This window comes from Malania oleifera, chromosome 2, assembly GCF_029873635.1.
Source record: "Malania oleifera isolate guangnan ecotype guangnan chromosome 2, ASM2987363v1, whole genome shotgun sequence".
NCBI lineage: Eukaryota > Viridiplantae > Streptophyta > Magnoliopsida > Santalales > Ximeniaceae > Malania > Malania oleifera.
In genome coordinates, this window is record NC_080418.1 from 148,956,935 (window position 1) to 148,983,537 (window position 26,603).

General features: G+C 35.2%; 1 protein-coding gene across 1 annotated transcript; it reads right to left on the reverse strand.

The window, feature by feature from the left end:
• Window positions 1–696: 696 nt before the first annotated feature.
• On the reverse strand, window positions 697–24,208 carry LOC131149735 (DEAD-box ATP-dependent RNA helicase 37-like). Its single transcript, XM_058100447.1, has 7 exons — window positions 23,873–24,208; window positions 22,684–23,628; window positions 22,509–22,592; window positions 3,221–3,463; window positions 2,625–2,792; window positions 2,397–2,510; window positions 697–1,631 (listed from the first exon to the last, which is right to left on the reverse strand). Exons 2-7 carry the CDS (start codon window positions 23,443–23,445, stop codon window positions 1,143–1,145), a joined length of 1,860 nt encoding a protein of 619 aa, XP_057956430.1. The 5' UTR covers window positions 23,446–23,628; window positions 23,873–24,208; the 3' UTR covers window positions 697–1,142.
• Between the last annotated feature and the right edge of the window lie 2,395 nt (window positions 24,209–26,603).

Genomic DNA, 26,603 nt, shown 5'->3' on the forward strand with positions numbered 1-26,603 from the left:
TAAGTACACAGAAGAAATGGGAATTCCTGAATTTTAGCATATGCAGATGGGACAAACTTAACATTATTTAAGTTAACAGATTGACAGGACAAATTCAAGTTCATAATATTACTCACAAACCCAATCATACCAGATGAAATGAAAATCTTACAATTTTATTATTTTTTTTTTCTATTGCTTGAAGTTGCATATTATGCATCTTAAATATATTAAAATATAACTGCATAATCATCAAACTTGAGTTTCATGAACCTGCAGTGAAATCGAGCACAATTAAGCATGTTTTAACAATTACATAGTTCAGTTGAGTTGGAGAGAGAGAGAGTTGATAAATAAATAAATAAAAACGCAACTCCAAGGCTTATATCATCACATTTCCCTCAACTCAATGGCTGAGATTAGGCATCAAACACATTTTTTCCATTCTGTAAATAACAACCCACCACTATTCCTCATAGTTATCCACAAAACACATATTTACCCTCCCCTTGCAATGTTCAGACACATTCCCTAAACACATTTCTTATGAAGGAAAATACAGCATTCCAAGATCATATTTTAAAACTTAAAGCACAATCAAATGCATGGCCACATTTCCAGACATGCCTGCATTACCATAGTAGAAACTTCCTGTAAATCTCTTTTAAGCAATGGAAGACGCAGCATGCAGGGATAAAAACAAGAGTGAAAATATACCCCCAGTCAAGCTGGGTCAAGAGAGAATATGCATTATGAGAAAAACATAAATATCACCATTACAAACCCTTTCCCCTTCCCACTACACATTTGACAACCCATCACCCATCAAAATCTACCATTTAACGGAAGGATGAAACAATAGACAAGTAAATCCTAATCTTCATAAATTGTTTTCACCACCACCCCCCAGCATCGCACACCTCCATTCTTGTGGTGCCAATACATTCCCCTCCCTTTGAAAACAGTGAAATCAATTCCTCAAAAGTGTGTAGAAATAAGGGGAACCTAAACATTAGCCCAAAGAAAAAAAAAAAAAAGGAAAAAGGGGGAAACTAAAACAAAAATAGCCCTGTAAAATAAGGAATAAGTCCACAACTATTACCTAGAAACTATATTTCAGAAGTAACTATATTTCAAACAGAACCAAGTCACAAGTCAGATACCTAGTCCCATGCACTTGTCATCCCTGGATTGTATCCTCCACCATATCCAACAGAAGCCCCATAGCCGCCACTGCTGTTTCCCCCACTGTAGTAATCAGAACTGCCCCTACTGTAAGAGGCGTCTCTCCGATAGTCGCGACCACCAAAACGACCTCCCCCAGGCCGACGGTTCCTTCCTCCGCCATAGGAAGATCGGGCTGCAAAACGAGAAAGCCATGCAGGCACTTCTTGATTTGATTCTTGCATAAGTTCCGACAGGGCCCTTGCTAAAGAGGAGTTGTTCTCGTTAAAGAAAGCGGTGGCCAGTCCTGTTTTCCCAGCTCGCCCTGTTCGTCCGATACGGTGAACATAATCATCAATATCGTTAGGGAGGTCAAAGTTTACTACATGGGCAACATGAGGTATATCAAGACCACGAGCTGCCACATCCGTTGCAACCAAAATTGGGGTTTTTCCACTTTTAAACGATCTCAATGCATATTCTCTTTCCTGCAAACATGTAGAATGATAAATTAAGAATTGGTCAACAGCATAGTTAGAATCTTATGTTTCACAATTCAATTCATGCAATTTGTATCAATTCGACACCAAATCAAGATGAATTTTACTAGTGATTCTAAAAACAATTGCATTGTTGCCGAATCTATCGATTCACATAGTGAATTTAATGAATCGATCTAAATCTACCAATTCAGATGATTCCGGACCAATCACATCCTATCAGATAAAACTAGTTCAAAACCACAAAACAGCATTTTGTTTTCTTTAATTGCTTTTATGTTTACATGGTTACCTTCCATTCCTTGTTTACTTTAGCTCTGTGCTAGAAAAGTGAAGAAAATAAAAATTTAAGTCTTACGTTGTCTAAATATTAACCATTGTATTATACAGCAACATAGTAAGAATACTACCCTGTGTTTGGAGAACCTTGGATTTGGATTTGTATTGGATTTGAATAAGATGTCATATGAAATTATATTGAAACTTTTCCAAATCCATTCAAATCCAAAGCCAAGGTCCAAAATCCATGCTCCCAAATGCAACATTACTTTCATTTTAAATCCTTTCGTTCCCAAAAACATGAACATTCTTGTCACATCAGATTCCATGCTAAACAAGAGTGGGTATCACATACCCTAGGAATGTTGAAAGATATCGCAAACAAAAACACAGAGAGAATGAAAACCAAAATTATAAGACATAGAACACACTAATGCAGTATTACAGAAGGCTTTCACCTTAAAACAAACAGACCTGTTGTGTTCTATCACCATGAATTGTAGTAGCAGGAAAACCATTCATGCACAACCAATGCTCCAGAGAATCAGCACCCTTCTTTGTCTCCACAAAAACTAAAGTAAGAGCTTGCTGCAAATCCAAAAGCATGAAAGCAACAATCAATGAACTCACCATTTACCAAGGGTGTAAAACCAGAGGGTTAGGCCATTAATCAAAACAAGTGTATGTTGCATTTTAATTTACCTTGCCTTGAACACCATTTGCCCTCTGTGCATGCAAAAGGTCCATGAGATGGCTTCTTTTGTCAGAATCATGAACAAATTCAACTCTTTGAATGATCAAATCAGTACTAGAGCCAACTCTTCCAACAGCCAAAAAAATATAACTTGACAGGAAATCAGACGCCAATCTCTGCATTTCAACCAGAAATGGCAAAAGATCGTGATTATGTTTTAAAAAATCATGGCAAAATTTTTGAGAAGGCTCCCCAGGTGCCTACATTGTGCAGAAAGTGAATATCCAAATTTATAAAACCACATATAAAATCTGATGCATGGTGAAAACTGAAAGGTATAAAGAATTCTTTTTTATTCATAGCGCATGTGTCTGGTGTCCCAATCTATGCCAAAGGTAAATTCCCTGAGATAACAGCATAAACTAGCTTATGTTCAAATAATAAGCTGATAAGCTGGATATTAGTGCCACTGGAAGTGAGAAAAGTCTCAGGCGGAGAGGCAAGAGGACAAGAAGTAGGAGGCCTTAAAGAGATTAAATTCATTTATACAAAAGAGATAAAGCTCAATAAAAACTTGAGAAATATTTGCAATCAGAAAGCGAACCTGTATCTCTTTGGGGAAGGTAGCACTGAACAGCATTGTCTGTCTTGCACCTGGTGGAGGCATGTCCATTTGCTCCACAATTTTCCTTATTTGAGGCTCAAATCCCATATCCAACATTCGATCAGCTTCATCTAGAGCTAAATACCGGATCATCTGTAAAGACACCCTGGCCCTCTCTAACAAATCAACCAAACGCCCTGGTGTTGCCACAAGAATATCTACACCTCTCTCCAGATCCCTCAGCTGATCAGATATAAAATATCAACATTTAGCGGACACAAAATATAAGAAGATTGATAAAAGAGCTGCAAACAGAAAAAACAGTCTGCGGAATGATTATGCCCTCATAAAATCCATTATTTACAAGCCAAGATAAATGCAGCCTCCTCTAGGAATCTTCACAAGAAAAAAAGAAAGATTTCTTTAATCTGATTTTGTGAGCAGAATTGTAGTGAGGAATGGATGAAATATCATTGGAATACTCATAAGTCCCACATTTATACAATCAGTCCACTTCAGCTAAATAATCAAAAGTAACTTGTAGTGCAAAATAGTTTTAGGCTCTTAGCTGTAATTAGTTGTAAGTAACAGTTTTGGCATTAGAAATTAATTCCAAACCTAAAATTTGGGAGGAAGCTAATTATTGAAGCACCATCCAAAACCGATTTCCAGATCAATCATTACTTCCCAAAATAAATTGGTGTATATTAGCATTGTACTACAAAATAAATTTCATTCCAAAATTATCCCCAAAAGGCTTTAAGCATGTCATTTACAAACAAAGGGCCTATTTGGTATCGTTGGTGTTTTTTGTTTTCTGTTTGTTTCTCCACAGTAAAGGAACAAATGATAAAAACACATTTCTTTATGTTGTTAGTTTTCTGTTTCTGCCGTCAGTTTTCAACTCTAGAAAAACTGAAAAATAGATTTTATGATTTTTAGCTTTTTGGCAATCTGTTGCCAGAAATTTTAATTTCTAAAAATAGTTTTTTTATTAAATCATTCATTTCAATAAAAATATACAAAAAAATTAAAATAATAATAATAAAAGTCAATTACAAAATATTTTTAATATTTTTTCGATTGTCATGTACAATAAGATTGTTATTGTAAAGTAAATTTTGAAAATATAAAAATTATGATTAAAATAATTTTAATTTTATTATAGAGTTATCAATTTGTACGATTTTGCAATTTTATTATTTTAATCATATTTTTATAATATCAATTGATTTAAAAATGAAAATGAAAAAAATAATAAAAGTCAATTACAAAATAGTATCATGTACAATAAGATTGTTATTGTAAAGTAAATTTTGAAAATATAAAAATTATGATTATAATAATTTTAATTTCATTATAGTATTTTCAATTTGTACTATTTTGCAATTTTATTATTTTAATTATCTTTTTATAATATCAATTGATTTAAAAATAAAAATGAGCCTTTTTTAATTAAGTTTTAAATTTATTTTAGCTTTACAAATATTAACCAAACAGGTTGTTAGTGTAACCCGACCCGAGAAATTCAAATTTAATAAATAAGTAAAGGGGAAAAATGTAAATTTAGCAGGTTTCGTCGACAAAGCCATTGTTCTCGTCGACGAAGACCCTCATAATGTTCGTCGCCAAAATTCAGAGTCTCGTCGACGAAAAGATACCAAACGAATTGTAAAATATCATAATAGGATTTGTCACCGAAGGTAACGGTTCGTCAACGAAATGCTCGAATGGTTCGTCGACGAAGGCGTCCTATCATCGATGAATTGGACCGGGTCAAGGGTCTATAAATAAGATACTTTATTGCTTCATTGATAAGAAAACTCAAAATCTCTCTCTCTCTCTCTCTCTCTCTCTCTCTCTCTCTCTCTCTCTCTCTAGAATTCGAAGGAGACTCTCTCTTTAGGATCTCAAGCTGACTGTTACCCGAATCGATGATCCGACGTTGCTACATGTCAGGAGGAGAATCTCAACGTTTATAGCAAAACAGATCTTCGTTTCGAGAATTTTCGGATTTTATCTCAAAATCAAGGTAAGGGTCTAAGTTCGTTTACGGTTCAGTAATCAATAGAATTTTATTGAAGTTACAACAACAACAACAACAAAACCAAGCCTCAGTTCAACTAAGTGGGGTCGGCTATATGAATCCTTTTCCGCCAATTTATGCGATCATGGACCATTTCTTTTGACAAATTCAAAGATATTAAATCCTTACTCACTATCTCCTCCCAAGTTATTTTAGCTCTACCCCTACCCCTTCTACTGCCCTCCACAGTAACTAAGTCACTCTTCCTCACAGGTGCACTATAAGGCCTACGTTGCAAGTGTCCATACCATCTGAGTCGTCCTTCCCTTATCTTATCTTCTATAGAAGCTACACCTAACTTACCACGAATATGTTCATTCCTTAATTTATCTTTCAATGTTATACCACTCATCCATCTAAGCATCCTCATCTCGGCAACTTTTACTTTTTGGATATTATGTTTCTTCGTCGCCCAACATTCTGATCCATATAGCATAGCTGGTCTTATAACTGTCCTATAAAACTTCCCTTTCAATTTTAAGGGTATTTTACGATCACATAGAACACTTGAAGAACTTCTCCATTTTACCCAACCTGTTTTAACTCTATGCATTACATCATCTTCAATTTCTCCTTCAGCTTGCATAATAGATCCAAGATATCGAAATCTACAAGTGCTATTTATTTCTTCATCATCAAGTTTAACTTTGTCTCTAATATTCCTCCTATCATTACTAAAATTATATTTCATATATTCTGTTTTATTTCTACTTATCTTAAAGCCTCTAGATTCCAAATCTTCTCTCCATAATTCTAACTCAGCCTCTACTCCATCCCTAGTTTCGTCAATTAATACAATATCATCTGCAAACAACATACACCATGGAACCTCCTTTTGAATACTCTTAGTCAATTGTTCCATCACTAAAACAAAAAGATAAGGACTCAAAGCAGATCCTCGATGTACACCTATGGTAATTGGAAATTCTCTAGTTTCTCCATCTATAGTCTTTACACTAGTCATTACTCCATCGTACATATCCTTAATGACATCGATATACCTACAACATACACCTTTTTTTTCTAAAACCCACCATAGAACTTCCCTAGGTATCCTATCATATGCTTTCTCAAGGTCAATAAATATCATATGCAAGTCCCTCTTCTTTTCTCTAAACTTTTCTATTAATCTTCTTAAAAGATAAATAGCTTCTGTGGTAGATCTCCCAGGCATAAAACCAAATTGATTTTCTGAGATCTTCGTTTCTAACCTTAATCTTTGTTCAACTACTCTTTCCCATAGTTTCATCGTATGACTCATAAGTTTAATTCCACGATAGTTATTACAATTTTGAATATCTCCTTTATTTTTGTATATAGGTATTAAAGTACTTTTCCTCCATTCATCTGGCATTTTCTTAGTTTTTACAATTGTATTAAATAAATTAGTTAACCATATAATTCCGTTATCACCCAAGCATTTCCAAACTTCAATTGGGATGTTATCTGGTCCCATAGCTTTCCCATTTTTCATTTTTTTTAGTGCAAACTTAACTTCGTTAATTCTAATTTTTCGAATAAATCTTATATTTTTAGTCTTTTCCTCATTTGACAATTCTAAATTTAAGCCTTCTATTTGGTTTTCGTTAAACAACTTACTAAAGTAACTTCGCCATCTTTCTTTAATATCTTCGTCCTTAACAAAGACAATATCATCCTCACTTTTTATACATTTTACATTTCCTAAGTCCTTGTTCTTCCTTTCTCTAGCTTTAGCAAGTTTAAATATATCTCTTTCCCCTTCTTTTGTACCTAATCTATCATACAAACTATTAAATGATCTATATTTAGCTTCACTAACGGCCCTTTTTGCATCTTTTCTTGCCTCTTTATATTTTTCAAAGTTATCACTGTTTCTACATTTTTGCCACGTTTTATACCAAATTCTTTTTGTCTTTATGATTTTTTGTACATCTTTATCCCACCACCATCTTTAAATTTTATTATATTTTCTCCTTTTAGGTTCCACCATCTAGTTCTCCTACACTGGTTTATTTTATCCTTTTTCTTCCATTTTTTAATGCATATATCTAACACTAAGACTCTATGTTGTGTGGTTAGACTTTCACCTGGAATAACTTTACAATCCTTGCGTAATAACTTTATTGAAGTTGTGTTCTTCAATTTTTAGGTTTTGAGAACTCGCTTTGCTGTTTTGGAGCCGTATAGTTCGTGTTTCAGTTTTCGGGGAAAGGTAAGGAGTTTCTGTTTATATCAGTTCTTTTGTGAAATTTGAATCAGTAAAACCATGGTTTACGATTCTATGGATGTTTTGGTTATTTATTTGGGAAAATCTATCGGGTAAAATGACGGGATTTTCGGGTTACAGATTTTAAGAAAATTGGGGGCATCGGGTATCATCTCCGTTTCTGTTGAAAAATTTTATATATGATTAAATTTTAATATAGAGATGACTGTATCTTTGATTATTTTAAACTATATTTTTAAAGTATCTAATATGAGATTATTTGTTTACCCAAATAAGTGTGGAATGAGCTAATTATTGAATGATGTGTTCTGTGAAAAAACATGTCGATTAACTACCGTAGGCAGTGAGTTGTTGAAATGAGATATAGGAACATGAGTTCCAAATTGTTCCAGGTTTTTGTGAAAATGCCGAGTCAGAAAAATACCGAAGGCCGAGGACAATCGCAGCGTGCCAGTTAACTACCTAAGGCTAAGATATGAGGCGTTCTAGAATAATACTATAGGCAGTCGAGTCGGTTAACTACCGTAGGCTCAGATGTCCAACTTTTGCCGAAGAGAGTGCAATACCAATAGACAAGCCGGTTTATATTGAAGGGTGTGAGAACACCGGATCTACACCGGTTCAACATTGTGGGGGCTTATGCTATGCCAGGTTACCGAGGGCACCGATTTTTGCCAAGGGTGTGAAATACCACCAGACAAGCCGGCTTAGGCCTTAGAGTGTGACAACACTAGATCATATTGCTTTGTATCGTATGTATACTAGAACTATATTGTGAAAATACTGGAATTATGAAATGTTATGTTTAACTGTTGAAATAACACTCATGTGCCACACTGATATAACTTGATTCTCCCTTACTGAGAAGTGTCTCACCCCTATCATACAAATGTTTTTCAGGTCCTTCGGGTAGCTGAACCTAGCGTTCTAGCGAGTTGGGAGCGTGGTTTTCGGTTAGCGTTGTATAAGTACTTGTGTAAGTACCGAACTATAGCCGAGGTGTCATTTTGGGTTATGTAGACACCCAGGGGCTATGTTTTGTATTATGGTATTGTTTAGACTCTGGTATAGTATGGAATGAATGTAATAGGTTGAATATTTACGCTACGTGTATTGTGTATGTGATGGTGTATAGGGTATACGTGAACCCTACGGGATTGGACCCTTATATTGTGTAGTATCATGGATGGTTGTACGATACAGGGACAGGTTAGGTTACCAAATCACACCTTGGGGCCCAGGTCTGGGTTTGGGGCGTGACAGTCTTTAGTTCTTAGTTTCTGTTTTTGATTTTTGGGTTTTGTTTTTGGTATTCATTTTCGTAATTTTTGACAGTGATACCAAACGGCCACTAAATTGCCAAAGGCTGGGCCAGAACTAATTTTGTTCTGCACTTCTACAAAATCATTTTTATTTAAAAACCATCCCAAATTATGTGACTTATACATCACACTGGAAGAAGATATTCCAGAATGGAAAACTAAAATATTGCCCTTGTAACACCATGCCTACACAACCTTGGAAAAATTATTACAGAATTTGGGAAGAATGTAGATGGTTTGATTTTGTGGTCTCTCGCATCTTTACGCTATTATAGGGAATTTGATTGGAAGGATGCTCGTTTTTTCTCAAGGAAGAAGAAATCTGGTGCTTTGCAATGGGAAAAGATTAAGCAATTGGTTTCTTAATAGACTTTTGCAGCAAACTGTTCTAGAGGATACCCATCTCAGATCTTAAAACAATATTGGAAGGCAGTTTTATTTTAGGTGTTTCTAGTATTTTTTGGTTTAATTTTTCTTAGGAGGATGTCTTATGTCCTCTTGTACATTATTTACTCTTTAATGAAGTATTTCTTCCTTTTCCATCAAAACAGAACCTCTATTAAATTATTTCTGATCTCAACTTCCCATCTTTTCCATATCAGCAAAGGGACAATTTATTGGGGTTCCCCGGTCCATAAGGCTCCCCACTTTGCAAGGGTTGGGGGAGGGTTGTCACAGTGGCATGCAACCTTACCCCTGCTTTTATGCAGAGAGGCTGTTTCCTTTGACTCGAACCCGTGACCAGCCAGTCACAAAGGAGCAACTTTACCGTTAATCCAAGGCCTGCCCTCCGAAGGGGCAATTTATTATTGAAAGAAAGAGGCATCCAGGGAATGCCACCCAGAAACTAGAAAACATCACAACCGCCACTGTAAGGTGTCAAGAAAATCAAGAATTACATAGATGTCCCTTCCAATTAGCTTACTGTGCCAATTAGAAATCATAGTTAACCAACGATCTTTGACAGCCTGCAGAGGAGAGAAAATGATCTCTCAAAAGCTCTTTCATTCCTTTCCCTCCAGAAAGCCAAGAAAACTGCAAGGAGAATGAGAGAAAGGGACTTCCTTCTGACCTTATTTGCTCAGATTCCAGCCCAAGCCCATAACTCACCTTCCACTGAAGCTGCAGTGATTCACCTCTGTCTGACCAAGAACAATGCAGAAGGATGTGTTCACAAGCGGTAAGCCCTTTTTACTGAAGGTTATCAAGGGTAAGGATCTTCAAGAGTTGCCTACCATGTGAAAAAAGCGACCTTTGACAGGGCTGCTGTTTTCCAAATGAGAACCCAAGGGAAATTAAAGCTGCAAACTGCTGGGCAGCTGAGGTGATTAAACTAAGAGATGACAGTAAAAATACCATCTTTGTTCAAGGACCAGTTGTAAAGGTAACTAAAGAAATCTGTCAGAATATTCATCTCCAGGACATAGCAATCCACTCCTGATGTATCTCCAGCATCTTTGTTGCAAGCTAGCGTGAACATAGAGGGGTATTTTTAACTGAGAAGGGTTCACAACACCAGATGCCATGCCAAACATACACATCCTCCCATTTCCCACCTGAAATAAAATGAGAAGGAAGAAGTTACTCCATCCTCTCCTGATGCATCTCCAGATGCCTGTGCCGTGGGGTTCATTAACCTCTTTTGAAATCCAGTCATTGTGATGTAGGCCACATCTATTGGCAATGACTTAACCTCTTTTGAAATCTAGTCATTGTGATGTAGGCCATGACTTCTCTCCAGAAAATCTACTCAATCATGAATCTACATAGCCACTTCCCCAAAAGAGCCTTATTGAAGATGAGAAAGGATATAAAAGGCCTAAGCCTCCCTTTTCCATGGGCTGATTGACAACCCCATATCTAACAAGAAGATATTCAAAGTCCTCATACGTATTCCCCCAAAGGAATCTTCTTTTAATGTTTTCCAATCTTTTGGCTACAGCACTGGGAATATTCCACAGCACAATGGTTAGATTGTAATGTCACAAGAACGACCACTTGCATATGCTTTCCCATTTATGTAATGTAACAGAAAGCAAATATTCCAGAGCACAACCAAAAGTTTACTTTTATACAATTTTGTTTATACAACCTATGTAAAATTATTTCAATGTTTGATATGAATAAAGGGTGTTTAAAAAAAAGAGACTTCCGATCCAAGGGAGTTGAAAATATGGATAAGGCAAAAGGACTTGAACTGCCAAGCAACAGATTAAACCTTAATTGCTACAAACAATAATGAGTCATCCAAAGCCCAAATCTTCCTTAAAATGGGTCATCCCAAACTATAGTGGACCAACCTTTAATATGGGCAGACTGCTAGAATGGACCAGCCCTTAACTGCAACAAACAACAATGGGTTATCCCAACAGACAATGGGTCAACCCTCTAAAGGGGCCTTAAGATGCTTAGAGAAAGGTGGCAGTGTGCTGGGAGGAGGGTGAGGGAGTAGGAATTTATAAGAGATGGGTCATCAATATCTCCTTCTGGTTGATGTGGGACAAGCGTTCCCAAGTCCCAACAACATGCAGCGCTTCACAGTTCACAGTTCACACCTTCACCCTCCTCCCACATTGGAAGCTAGAGGGATGTGGGAGTCTACAACAAACAACAAAACCAAGCCTTAGTCCCACTAAGTGGGGTCGGCTATATGAATCATTTTCCGCCAATTTATGCGATCATAGACCATTTCTTTTGATAGAATGTGGGAGTCTCCAATTCCTATATTAAATCCCTACTCCTCCCCTCTTTTTGTACTCTTCACCTGCCACTACTAGAAAACACGTGTGCGAGCATATATTTACTTCTTTAATAAAATAATTGGAAAAATATGTATTATTGAGTTTCAAGAAAATCAATAAAACAAACTAATTTAATATATAAAAAATATATACAATAATTTATTAATCGGTTATTCGGTTTTTTTGGTTTGGTCATTTTGTAAAACCGAAACCACCTCCACAGCCATGTCCTCATTATCCTTAGAATGTTTAAACTTCAGTGTACTATAATATTAACAGACTAAATTAATTCACACTAAACTGGAACCTAATTGTTCCCCTTGTTCCTTAACCGCACACCCCCCCCCCCCCAAAAAAAAAAGAAACAAATCAAGAAAAAGTAATTTGAAATAAATGAAGTTACCATAACTCTACATTACAGCATTAAAATTCAAATCTTAGACACATTGCCCAATGCTATCAGCTGGTATATAGTTATATTGGCTTTTCTACAACTTCTTGCAGTGGCTGCAAATAAATGAGCCCTATTGGAAGATGTTTCAGGTACATCTTACTACTCTTCATTAAATTTTTTTCCCAATAGAAGAAGAAATTTTAACACATAATAGAGAACATACAAAAAGGAACATAAGAAATCCTCCTTATAAGAGATGAGAACCAAAAAGAAAAAACAGGGGGAAAAAAAAACATCGACACAAAACGGCCTATCATGCTGAAGATCAGGAAACAACCGTTTATAACAACCAGCAGTAAAATCCCCAATGGTGCCATATACTGTATCCTAACCTCCAGCATAGAGCAAGAATAACAAGGTACTATTCTCCCATGAAAATACAAGAATTACTCTCCAACTAAATACCCCAAAAGCTGGCAAACAACCAAAACCTCCACAAAGATGATCGATCTCTACTCTAAAACCTCTAAAAGAGATAGTTAACAAATCCTCCATCAAATCCGGCCAAACCCAACTCTCTCCAAATAATCCAAATAGACTGCTCCACGCCCTTTAGGATCAAGTGAAATGCAAATTCTCAACTTACAAAGCATACTAAACAAACATCCAGACAGAGCCCTAAAAGGCCTCCTACTCTGCAACATATCATTAGTGTTAACTCTATTAAGAACAACTAAGCAAGCAAAAGCTTTGATCTTACAAGGCACTTCTAAGTGACACAATGAAGTGGGAAAGACAGACTTTCAAGGATCCAAAAATCCAAAAAAAAAATGAAATAAAAAGAGTTGCAAGAGTACACCCATGAGAGACCAAATGATGACTGATAGTCCCTCCTGATGGAAGAACAAATCCTTCCACCAAGCATAACAAAGAAGATAGCTCCAATCCCTCTCTGTCATAAAAGAAGTCCAAAGATAAAAATTCCAAGAGAGCTCATCCTCATTTGAATTAAAAAAGGAAAATATAGATCTGCAAAAAGGAAAAACCTAAACAAAGAAGAAAAAGAAGTGCAAAGAGCATAATCACCCACACAAGTCTCCCCAAACCCAAATGAAATAACCATTACCTGTGTCTTCCCAAACCTGAATGAAGTAACCATTACCCAGAATAAATTTGGTGCATGGGATAAAATTGGATAAATACGAGAAATACACTTTCACGGGCTTTTAAAAAGGCATCTAAGCCCAATATAAGCATCCCACCAAGTACCTTGCATGCCAAATTTACTTCTAATAACTTTGTGCCAAAAGGTATTTTCCACTAAGTGAAAATGCCAAAGCAATTTACCCATTAAAGCGATGCTTTTAGTCACCATTTTTTTAGGTCCAAACCACCACCACCCCCTTCAAACCTACAAACAATCTCCAACTAACCAAACGATCCCTCTTCACCCCCACTCTAGATCAAAGAAAATCTCTCTATAACACTCTCACTATTTCTGGCAACCCCACAAGAATTCTAAAAATATACAATAAATAGAGAGAGATACCAAAAAGACAAACCTGAATATGGACGATCCACCAGCCCAAAGAGAATAAAGTTCCCTTTGAACCATCTAATCCGTTAGACACCTTCTCCACAGCCTAGAATTACCACTCAAGAACTCCTAGATAAGTCAAAGGCCAATCTAGGATACACCACCTAACTATTACAGACAACTCCAGGGATCTAGACCCACTCAAATCAATACAAGCAAAACCCCGTCATCCTCGTATTGATTTTAAAAGCAAACAGATAAAATAATCATCACATTCAAAAAGAACTACGAAAAAAATAGGATCATCTGCAAAATGAAGATGAGAAACCATAACCACCTCTCTACCCAACCTCTCACAAGCTTGTATTTACTAACCAATTCAGTAAGGTATCCACCACAAGAACCTACAAAAAGGGGAACGTGGACCCCCTTGCCTAACCCCTCTAGAAGCACTAAACCACATCTTAGGTTTGCCATTAACAAAATGAAGAAAGAGGCATTAAACAAGCCAATATAACTATTAACCAAGATACCATTAATAGAACATTCTTCTTAAGCACCAACGTGATAAAAGTAGAGTTAATACTATTAACCAAGATAACATTAAAATAAAACTCCTTAAAAATCTTCATTAAATCTTCCTCAGAAGGTCTTCCCCAACCAAACTACCTCATCACTAGAAATTGGACTCCACCCTAACCACTCAAATAGAGGTCTACAACCATCATCCTCTGCCAAAAAAAAGAATCTGCAATCCCATTATCTAACAAACTAAGATCAGTAATGTCCCCAACAAACCCCCTCCCTCTCCCCCTCCCCCTCCCCCCCAGGAAAAGGATAAAAAGAAAAGTCCAAGAATTGCAATCGCCCTCCCTAACCCATTTGAGTTTAGTTTTTCTTGTCTCCAACTAATCATTTCCCTAAAAATCATCTCTTCAAACTCATTTTTCAACAACATCCCATAAGATCCCCTTGTTATTTCCAATCCAATAGATCAATCTCATCGAGAATGCTCTTCTTCTTAACCATAATGTCGCCAAAAATTTTGATATCCCATTTTTTAACCCTTCCTTGAGACACTTCAAGTTTTTTCATAAAGCATTTCCAACCCTTCTCAAACCTTCCTCACTCCAAACCACTATCAAACCTGCACGGAGAAAGACCATACCATACTTCGCCAGGTAAATGATCCAAAACTGGTCTAGACAAACCATGTGAGAGAAATTAGGAACTTCTCTTCCCAATCACTGCCAAAAACAAGAACATGTCTGGCCAACTAGCTGATCTCTACCCCTCCCCCCCCCCCCACCAAAAAAAAACTAACCAAGAAAATCAAGCATTACGAAAATGATGATCCCTCAACCTAAAAATACCTAACAAATCTATCAAAATTCTGCAAACTCACAGTAATTCTACCTCTTTTTTCTCCCAGGAATCTCGCCACATTAAAAACCCACCCACCCACTGCACTAAAAACCCAACTAGGATAGCAAAACCAAAACACAGCATATAAATCATTCCCAAAAAAAGGATCTAATACGCCTAACAGGACCATAGATCAACGCAAAACCACCACTGGCCCCTGCCTTTAACCACCAATAAGACAGATAAAAAAAAGAAGCTCACAAGCCTAACATTTTTAACAAGAGATAAAATAAGAATTGCCCACCACTACCACCCCCTGCACTGACCCCCTAGGAGTGAAGAGCCTCCCAAACCTTACACCTACCCTCCATACACTACAGGCCACCCTCCCATCTACCCTTTCAAGTTTGGTCTCTTGAATTAGCAAAATATCTATGGTACTCCTACTCAAAATTTCTTTAATAAGCCCCCTCTTCCTCATATCCCTTAGACCCTAACCTTCCAACTGTTGATTTCCACAACTTAACCAATTTACCCCCCTTGCCTCAACCTCCCCCCCACCCCATCCTCCATAATTTACAAAATTGACTAATTCATTTTATTCTTTTTGCACCTCTTTTTCTTTCTCTCACAAGTCTTGAGGAAAACAATTAGCACCAACTCTCTCCTAAAGGACAAGCTACCTTAATTCCCAGCCCTAAAAGGAATTTTCAAGTGATTCTCCATTGTCTCTCTCAAATCCCAATGAATCAACAGCAATAACACCTCCCTTATTAGAATCTTCCTCTTGGCATAAAGGAATATCAGCATTATTAGAAATACCAATGGAAATTGTCCCCATTCCTAATACGTTTTACTAATCTTCAATATTCATTGAAACTTCAAAGCACTTGAAGGAAAAAAAGAGGGCGAAAAAGGTGTCAACCAAAAAACCCCCCCCCCCCCCCCCCCAAAAAAAAAAAAATCAAATGAAGCCTAACAAAGGATATTTTACAGGTTGGCAATGCTTCCACTTTCCTTAGAAAACAGCATAATGAATATTCAGATCAAATTTAAAAACGCTAGGCCATGCTCTACAAGACGCCCATTTGGAACACAATCTGTGTGGGCTTCAAGTTACAGTACTTATTCAGGAAGCACCTTCTGATGCTTAGCAAGCAAAATTTTATTTTAAAAAAATGAAAAATGCATTATTCCAATGAAAATATCAGTTAGAATCTGTTAACTCTCTCTAAAATCCAGCCTCCCTATATGGGCAAAGAACCAGTGTAAGTTGAACTACATAACACAAGGTGGCTAATCAAGCATGGAGCTATAGTATTTCCAGAAATGGGGATAGTTGTACTTTCCCAGCATCATCAGAGGATCAATTAAGTTCTAGGTCCAGTAACCTGAGCTGGGAGAGTAGCCATAACAGAAGTTCTTAATTCCAATTAAGTGAAATTTTTCTTCAAATTCTTTGGGAAGATTGAAACATACCTGCCACATAAACTCACAGTTCCATATCTGGTTTACCAGTACTGAAAATTAAATTCAATCAATATAAATATTAAACAATAAACCAATTAAATTTTACATCTGAAAGCATAAAAAATAATCAGAAGACTAACAAACAGAAATACCTACTAACTCTAAATGCTACTACCCAGCCCCAATACCGAGCAAGATCTTGGGAGTGGAAAGATCAATATGGTCTGAACCTTCACTATTTTAACTTTTTGCCAATCAGAATAGCCACACATGTGCATTCACACTTAACCACTAGGTATTTTTACCAATTACAATTTACAACATGCAATGGACTGCTTAATCCCCACAATCAAAACCTTTAGTCCCACCAGGCTGTGTTGACCATATAAATTTTTCCCCAAGATTATGAGTAAACCACAGCAATGTCCTCAACAAGTTGAGTATCATCAAACCCTTTCTTTCCGAGTTATTTTTTCTTTTCGAGTTATTCTAAGTCCACTCACACCACCCCCCCACTACAGCCATTAACATCAACTAAATCACTCTCTCACTAACATCAACAATTTAGTAATGCACCTTGCAAGCATCCAAACAATCGTAACCATCCTTCCCTTATCTTCTAGAGCTGCTATGCATGCTTAGAGTGAAAGTGTTCATTCCTTAATCTATAATATAGGTGCTATGGGATTCATGGGATCAAAAATATTCCCCATTGAAGAATGGGATGCCTGGATTTCCTGCCTCCTGGAAATATTTTTTTGTGGTTTGCGTCATGAGATTGAAGCCCATGTCCATGTTTGATTCAACATGGAATCCTCTAGCATGCATTTCAAAAAAGAGATCACTACTAGGGTGAAAAATTTTCAGTGGCTAAGCTTAACGGGGCCGGACTGAAATGAATAATATTGGACTGGATTGGCTATAACTGTTATCCTGTTCCATATTTGGATTGTCGTGTATAAAAGACATAGAAATCATTCAGAAGGCCAAAACCCTTAACAAAAAGTATAACAAAAAAAGAGAAACAAGTGGCAAGTCCTTCTAGTCACTGCTAACCCATTGAAGGGAATCAACCAGCCTCATACCATGAAAATAGGCCAAGGTCCCACCCCTAGGCCAGTCCTATCAAAACAAAAGTTATGATCCAAGCAACTCAACCTACATACGAACCACCAACAAAGCAACCAAAATAAACGCACCCTTAAACCCTTGACCGTGCATATATGAATACTCATATTTTCAAAACAAAAGCCATTAAGAATATTTTCTAAATTTAAATCCATGTCCTAAAAAAATCAACCATTGTAAATGGAAAAAAAAAAATCCACACAAAATCAAATTAACAGAAATAATGGGGCAGTATGATCGAAAAAATTCAAACATTATGTTAGATTACTAACAAAATAATATTTTAATTTTTTTATTAATTTCTATTTTAGCATTATAATAATTTAATATTATAAATATAATAATGTGTAATAATATCATATTATAATGTTATAATGATTTAATATTATTATAATAATGTGTGTAATAATACCATATTATAAGGGCATTAATAACAACCAACGAAAATAGTGGGGGTAATTTAATCCCAGAAATAAGAAACTGATAGGACTGGCATTCATAGCTTTTGTAGGAATACTTTTGTTCCAGCCCCAAAACAATATAAATAATGGAAATCCATTGATATCAACATTCCCAAGAATGTCAAAATATGCCGTAAACCAAACAGCACCTCCAGTTACAGTTACAGTTTGCAAAATACTATTCCCAAGAATAGGATGGAATACAAGGAGAATATAATAAAAATTGTATGGGGATGCAATAATCTAGATAGGTATCACTCATGTAAAAGTTAGCATTATTCCATCCAATATGGAATAGGAAAGGTATATAAGTTTGGTGAAATTTGGGAAAAATTATTCCTTGTCTAATCTTTGTTATGGATTCATAAAATTTTTTGCACTGTCATTTGCTTTACAGTGACTACATTTACTTTGCAAGCTATCAAATTCTTTTATAGCCAACCTGTTCCTAGGTATAAACATTCTACGAACTAAACATAACCTTACAATTAAAAAACTCATCCATCCAACATTTTTATTCAACTACGTAGTCCACATTTACTTTTTGGATATGTTGCTTCTTAGTTGCCCAACGTCCTGATATAGATAGTGCAGCTAATCTTCTAGCCATCCTATGAAAATTTTCTTTGAATTTTAATCTATAATCATATTCATATCTAATGCCATATGCACTTCTCCCTTTTACCCAATCTCCTTTAACTATGTATTGCATCTTCTTCAATTTTTCCTTCCACTTGTGCATACTAGATCCAAGTTAACAAAATCTACCACTTTCATTAGCATCAAGTTTCCCATTTTTCTTCATTGTTCCTCCTAAAATAATAAAACTGCATTTCATGTGTTCTACACTACTACTACTTTCTTAAAACTTTTATAGGTTGTGTATATTTCTTTGAATAAGAAAGGAATAGATATCCCAAGGTGCTATTTGGAATAGGTATTCCTTGTCTATTCTTTGTTATGAATTCATAAAAGGTTTCACTTGTTTGTTTTATGGTAACAACATAATTTTTCGTATAATCTGTTGCAACTAAACTATTATAACTAATATATTCCTACGAATAGGCATTCCTTGAACCAAACATAACCCTAGATTCCAAAATTTCTCTACATAATCCTAATTAAAATTATGATCCACTCTTGGCTTCATATCATGGTGATATCATTTACATACAATTTACACTGCAAAACCTCTTGGAAATTGAGTAAGTTTATCCATAACTAAAGCAAAAATAAAAATAAGATCAAATAAAACATAAGTATTAAGGGGTCGTTTAGTATCACTATTAAAAATTACGAAAACAAAAACCAAAAATGAAAACCAAAAACATAGACTAAAAACCAAAAGCAAGCAACCTATTTGGTTAATATTTGTAAAACTAAAATAAATTTAAAAAAATTAATTAAAAATGCTCATTATTGTCCTTAAATCAAACAATATTATAAAAATATTACTAAAATAATAAAATTGCAAAACAACACACATTAAAAAAATATTATAATAAAAATATTATAGTTATTTTACTTAATCATTATGCTTTATTCTATTGTACATGACAATTGAAAAATAGTAAAAACATTTTGTAATTGGCTTTATTATTATTATTTTTTAAATTTATGCACATTTTTATTTTAATTATATTTAAATTCATATGATCATTTTATTTTAATTTAAATGTAAAAATGATTAAAATGAATTATTTAATGCAAAAAAAATTATTTATGGATACTAAATTTTTTGGCAACAAGTTGCCAAAACAACTGAAAACCATAAAATTTATTAGTTTTCAGTTTTTCCATAAACAACTAAAAACCGACAACATAAACAAACGCATTTTTATAAGTTGTTTTATTACTGGGAAGAAATAGAAAACAAAAAACAGCAATGATACCAAATGAGCCCTAAGCTAATAATTACAGTAAAGATTATAAAATACCTAAAAGTGCCAAGCCAAGTTAAATATGAATGTGTTCATTTCTCTAGTTATCTTTTAGATTAATAACAACCATCATCAAATGTGATTCCCCATTTTGCCAACCTCCTTTAACTCCATGCATTGCATGTTTCTTTTCAAATTTTCCTTATGGTTATGCAGTAAATCCAAGTAAATGAAAGCAACTCTAGAAATCTTGACCACCAAGTTTCACATTTTCTTCATTATTCCTCCTAGAAATACTAAATTGCATTTCATGTATTCTGCATTACTTCTTATCTCAAAACCTCTACAACCAAAAACTTTTCTCCATAGTTCTAACCAAAATTCTACTCCAGCTTTAGTTTCAGCAACGAAGACAATATCATCTGCAAGCAACATACCATGAAACCTCATTTGAAAGTCTAGTAAGTACATTGAAAGCTAACAAAATAAATAAATAAATAATAAATAAAAATTAAGGATTAAATTAGTAATATGTACAATTAAAATTATAAATAACCACAAACATTTTGACACAAGAAAGCAGAAAATATTATAAAATACAACATGTTGAGTTTTGAAAAGCAGGATAAGGGTTACTATCTATTGTAACTTTTGAATAACATGAAGGTCCTTAAAATTATTCAATTTATGTCATTTTCCAAAATAAAGAAATAATAAAATGTGGTCATGTTAATACATTTCCATCCCTTGGACAGAGGATAATGGTTGCTTCCTGCTTCCGCATTTAGGATTAATTATTTATCAAAAAGAGAGGACAAGACATGGCTCTAATTTGATATCTATTTGTGTATTTGCCAATGCTCACAATAGAATAACAACAATAATAAGCAAACATAGAATAAAGAATGTCTGCTACCCCCAAGAAGCATCAATTTTCGTAGATATTTATCATTGTTTTAACAGAATATTCACAGTAACTTCTCGAAAAAGATTCTTTAGAAAAAATTTTCACAAAACAGCAGCATTACTGAACAGAAACTACAAGTATGGAAAAGCCATACAAGACCAAGAAACTAATAGGAGCAATACCATATAAAAGATGAAGGTAGTAGTGTTATGAGGCTACTAGAAATGGGAAACTTTTCAAAATGAAGTAGATTTACTATCACCAAACAAAGAAAAGGAATAAAAAAGGTGAAGGACAGGGAGGAGAGCGCAGTATTTCAGCCCCAAAAAAATCTGAAAACTTAATAAAACCACAGCACCTCACTAAGATAGGAACCCAAACAAGCCCCTAAATACACATAATCATATACTAAATAAACTAAACATACACATAATCATATACTAAATAAACTAAACATACATAATCAACTAATTAATTAAACACAACAACCCTTGTTCAATACTTCTCCGTTAATCTACAACAACAGCCAACCAATTGTCTGGCTTCTTGTCCTACATCACCCGGTCCTGATCATCCAATCCCACCCAGTTGGACTGGAACTGGCCATCTAACCAGTCCGGTTCACAGTCACACCCTCAAACTGGAAGTCTAAAACGAGGGCAAGCCAGCCAAAACCAAGTAATTCAACCTGACTTAGCCAGTGGAACCTAGCCTCTACCAAAAAAATGATTAACTGCACAACTGAGAGGATTTGATCCCGTGAATTTGTAGAAGAATGAAGGTTGTCTTACCATAATAGTTCCTATTGTTCTACAATACATTCTAGGACAAATAATATATATATATATATATATATACACACACACGCGCAAGAAATACTTCACACGGATAGGTACTCAATTTGATTTCAATCTCATAATAATAATCATAATTTTCAAGAACATTAAAGATTTAAGAAATAATAGAAAACATGGCAATAAAAAATCCTCTTTGCTGTTATTAATTGTTCTGCTTATGTTTTGTTAATAGATAATTATGACTGGTTCTTGAACAAATATATGCACACTCTATCTCTCTCTCTCTCTCTCTGTATATATACATCTGGACACTGACAGTTTGGCTATGGATTTGGCTCACTGGTTCCACCTATCTGACAAACAAGTAATCTCACCAGACGAGTCACCAGTCCACATTTTAAAACCATGATGCCAGCCCAGCACACCATTCTGCACTTTCACATTAGAACCACCTTTATGCTTAAAAAAGTCCAACCAAAGGGTTATATCAGGATTGAGAACCTGGACTAACAGAACATGAACCATCCTCTTTCTAGTAACCTTCAATAAGACCCAGTGATCAACCATCCCAAAAATAATTTAAAAATATAATATTAACTATAAAATTGAAATATTTCTCATAGAAGAAGAAGAAGAAGGATTAGTAAAGCAAATAAATCATAGAATTTAATTATGAAAAAAAAAAACACTAAATGAAACATATTCTGAACTTTGGCGAATATATTAGTCCTAAATTAAACAGCCCTGAAACAACTCGTTCAATCATAATGCCTCTAACAAATACGAGACCTTTTCAAATCACGATGCCAAATAAGACCACAAATCATGCTTATAAATAAATATGGCATCATGTATCAACTAGACAATTTAATACCTACAACTCACAAAATGCAGCCAACAAAATCATTTGTCAAGCTAAGCATCAAATTACATTGTAACCAGAAAAAACCAAATATCCAGCAGAAATCTCAGGAAAAAAGGAATAAAAAACCTGTTGGTTAATTGGTGCACCTCCATAAGCAACAACCACCTTGACACCAGTTTGATATGAAAATTTTTTAGCTTCTTCGTGTATCTGAAAATTAGTTAAAATATTTTGAAATTATTAATTAAAATTTTCCAGTAACTAAGGCATGTCATATAAAAGGTTCACATCAAAGTCTCACTTGGCATGAAAGTTCTCTTGTTGGAGACAGAATAAGAGCAAGTGGGTACACAGTGCGTGCCCCACGTGGCGGTCTCTGTGGAGCCTGACCCCTCATAATCCCACTGATAATTGGAAAACAAAAAGCAGCTGTTTTTCCAGATCCGGTCTGGGCACATGCCATTAAATCCCGCCCTCCAAGGGAGATAGGTATGGCATGCCGCTGCACAGGCGTTGGCTTCACATACTTGCACCTTCGGATATTTTGATTGAGTGCTTCCCCCAAGTCAATTTCAGCAAAGGTATTCACTGGGGGCGGCACATTATCCCCACTTGTCTCCACTGGAATATCTTCATAAGCATCAAAGTTAATGCCAGTATTCTCCTGCTCATTAAACGCATCCTGCTCATCTCCATCATCGTCCCCAAAAGGGTTAACTTCCCGTTCCCTCCCACGATCCCAACCACCACCTCTGCTACTCCAACCACCACCCCGTCCACCACTACTATATGCAGATCTATTATAGTCGTTCCGTGGACCACCCCAACGGCCTCCTGGGGGAGCACCATACCCAGGTCGATCATTAGCAGAAGGTGGGGCACCATAAGCTGGAGCAGCAACTGGGTCTGCCGAAGGTGCTCGATTTCGGAGATGTGGAGGAACATACGCTGCTCGTGTAGCTGCAGAGGTGCTACCAACAACCCCATTGCTAGCAGATGAACCAGCAACTGCTACATTCTCAGCTGCTGAGTTAGCGACAGAATCAGCCCAGGAACTTCGCATAGTAAAACAAAGTCACCACTTCTGCTAGACTATTTCCAATACCTAATTTCGAAACCCTAAAAGCCCTTGAGCTCCAAATGAAACCCCTATTCAGAAGTCAGAACCAACGAGTTAACTCAATTCAAAACCACAAGTTGCGTCACCACCGAACCCAACAGGTTGAATCAATTCATCACAAAAACCCTGGCCAAACAAAAGATAATCAAACACATCGATCTCGAAGCAACAAGTAACAAAATCGCGGCTCAAACAACATAAAAACGCGACACAACAATGCAAACAAACCTATGAGACGAAAAACACAAAAAAGAAAGCCCGATCTGTCGTAGCAACAAAAAGCAACCTCAACACGAGGAATCAGGCAAAATGCAAAAGAATCCCCTCTCTCCGGACCATGAACAGAAAAACGAGAGAAGGCAATACCAACCTGCTCGACAAGGACGACGAAGAAACCCTTGAATCGTCGGCGAAGTAGAAGCCGGTTGAAGATCCAGAACCAGAAACCCTAGCGATCGCAGACGGCACACAAAATATCTTCTCCGCTCTCTCCTCTCTCTCTCTCTCTCTCTCTGGAGTCTGAGATTATTGTATTTTTGTAATTTATTTATTTAAATTTTTCAACTAGGAATCAAAAATTGGTTCCATTTTTTTCGTCTGGGGGGGTGTCATTGGTCACTGCCTTTTCCCAAAAAGCGAAAGCAAGTGGAAATTGGGGACGGAGTTTTTTGGGCCGGGCCGAACGGCCCACTCTTCTTTTTGTATTAAGAAAAATATTAAATTTACCGGCCTAAACATCATGAGCCTATATGACAATGAAAATTTATAGAATGTATTTATCTCTTCACATATTCATATGTCTATTATTTTGATGCAAGGCATAAGTCGATCTCAATCATAACATTTTAGAAAAATGGATTCCACTTATTACATATCTGACAATATAATAGGCACATGGACAATATGGAAGGCTAGGCACATTTTATAATTTCCTAGTAATAGTAAAATAAAATAAGAGAAAACTCCCTAAGCCCATAAAGAATGAACAAAAAAAATAAGGTCTATTTTTGAAGAATTACTGCAATTTTCCTCTCGATTGATGAAGTCATATTTAAGTATTTTGGTAGGGTCAACATGCAACCTAGTTGAACTCATATAATAGTGTTGAGAGAAGACAATTTTTTTTCCTCATAGAAAACAATACTAATATTTCTTCCTTGGTATATTTAACATTAAATATAAATAAAAAAGAAAAAATAAAGTTCTTGCGATTTACAATTAAGCTAGATTTGCAAATTAATCTAAAAATAATATAAAAACAATGTAGAACATAAAATATATATATATATATATGTATTGTTATATGACTTATACAATACATAAAAAATTATAAATGCTCGATTAAACTCGCAAATAGTATTACAAAATCGAACTCAATTTGTTAAATTATTTGAATAGTTAAAACTTGAGTTGATTTGAGTTGAGTTGTAGAATGAATCAAACTTGAGTAGTCCGTAAGTTTGTTTGACTCACTTATACCCTTGATCGCAACAGTATTTTCAATAAAAGAAAAATTCATTACGTACTTGTGTTTTGCATAAATAAATTAATAAAAATATATTTTTACCACACAATAAAATAACAACATGTATCTTGGGGTGTGTGAGATCATGATTGAAAAATAAAAAAATAATTTCATCATTCTATAATAACTTGAAGATAGAACGTTGACAACCATATTTAATGAACCTGGGGTGCGACACTATGACTTGTATCTTCATTTTCTAGGTAGGAGATCAAAGCATCGAATAGATATTGAAACTCTCTTTTTATCCACCCTAAAACATATGTATTTCATGATATTTAATATGAAAATTGTAATGCATCGAAACTTTAAACTCAGTCTAGTGCATTATACTTGATTAAATTTTGATATTCCATAAATATATTCAAACGTACGCAGTAGAAAACATAACTAGATCCTCAATCATAAAAATAAATACTAGAGTTTACTAATTCTATCTATTATTCACAATAACCATTCATCACTTATATTCTTATATATCTACATATCTCCAAAAATATATAGCATTCGCAACACCTGTATGTTTCACAACCATTCATACCTTAAAATATAAAACATAACTTATATACATCTCAAAATATCATAAATTATATTTATACCCTTTTCTTTATCTATAACCCTAAAAATGTTATCAACCTCGATCTTCTCTAAACTTGTTTACGCGGTGGTCCTAAAAAGAATAAATTCGTAATCGGGTGAGACACATCTTAATAAGGGGAAAAAATAATATATATTAAAAACAGCTTGTGGTCAACAAGAGATTATAATCAACATTTTAATATCATTTGCAAACCATTGACATAAATTCTAAAATCATTTTCTGAACCTAATCATACACAAGAAAATATTTACCCACGAGACTACCTAATGATAGGGGTGATTACCTACCCATACAAGTTGCACCCCTCTGTTCTGATACATTAGGCAACCTAAAGGTCACAACTGAAGCATATCAGAACACTCTCCTTACTCAGTAAGCCATCAAGTAATAGTTCAATCTCGTACTCAAACATTTCATACAAAGGTTTACTAGCAAAAGCCACCAAAAATAGGGAAATCTACCCGTCCATACAAGTAGTTTCCCTCTACCCTAATGCGTTATGCAGCCTACTGCTACATCTGATACTACTAGTACACTCGCCTTTCTCAGCAAACCCTCAAGCGAAGAGTTTGCCCGGCCTAACGTAACATGTTCTACTAGCATAAATACCTAATAATACCATAATACATTATTCCGTTTATCGTTATTCAAACATCCATAACTGTTCGTGTTCATAACTTTATCATTTCATAGCATTTCACTTTATATAACCTTTAACATTTTATATTGTTCATATTTCATATTTCATGTCTATTTCATTCACATTCCCATTCCATTCATTTTCATTTCATTCTATTGTACTACAGCTCATTTTGGTTGTCATCAATTAGTCTACAACTCCTTTTATTTGTCATTACATACATGGTTGCATTATCAAACACAAACAACATGGTTCGTATAACATTTCATTATCAATGCATTTCTTACATAACTTGCATCTCATACATATAACATACATTTACACTGCATTACCAT

What these genes read in the sequence shown, in the direction of transcription:
- LOC131149735 (XM_058100447.1), bottom strand. Translation starts at nt 23,445, where the DNA reads ATGCGAAGTTCCTGGGCTGATTCTGTCGCTAACTCAGCAGCTGAGAAT. An exon ending in CAAGAGAACTTTCATGCCAA is followed by an intron (nt 22,593 to 22,683) that starts GTGAGACTTTGA and finishes ACTAATTTTCAG; the next exon opens with ATACACGAAGAAGCTAAAAA. An exon ending in GTGCACCAATTAACCAACAG is followed by an intron (nt 3,464 to 22,508) that starts GTTTTTTATTCC and finishes ATATCTGATCAG; the next exon opens with CTGAGGGATCTGGAGAGAGG.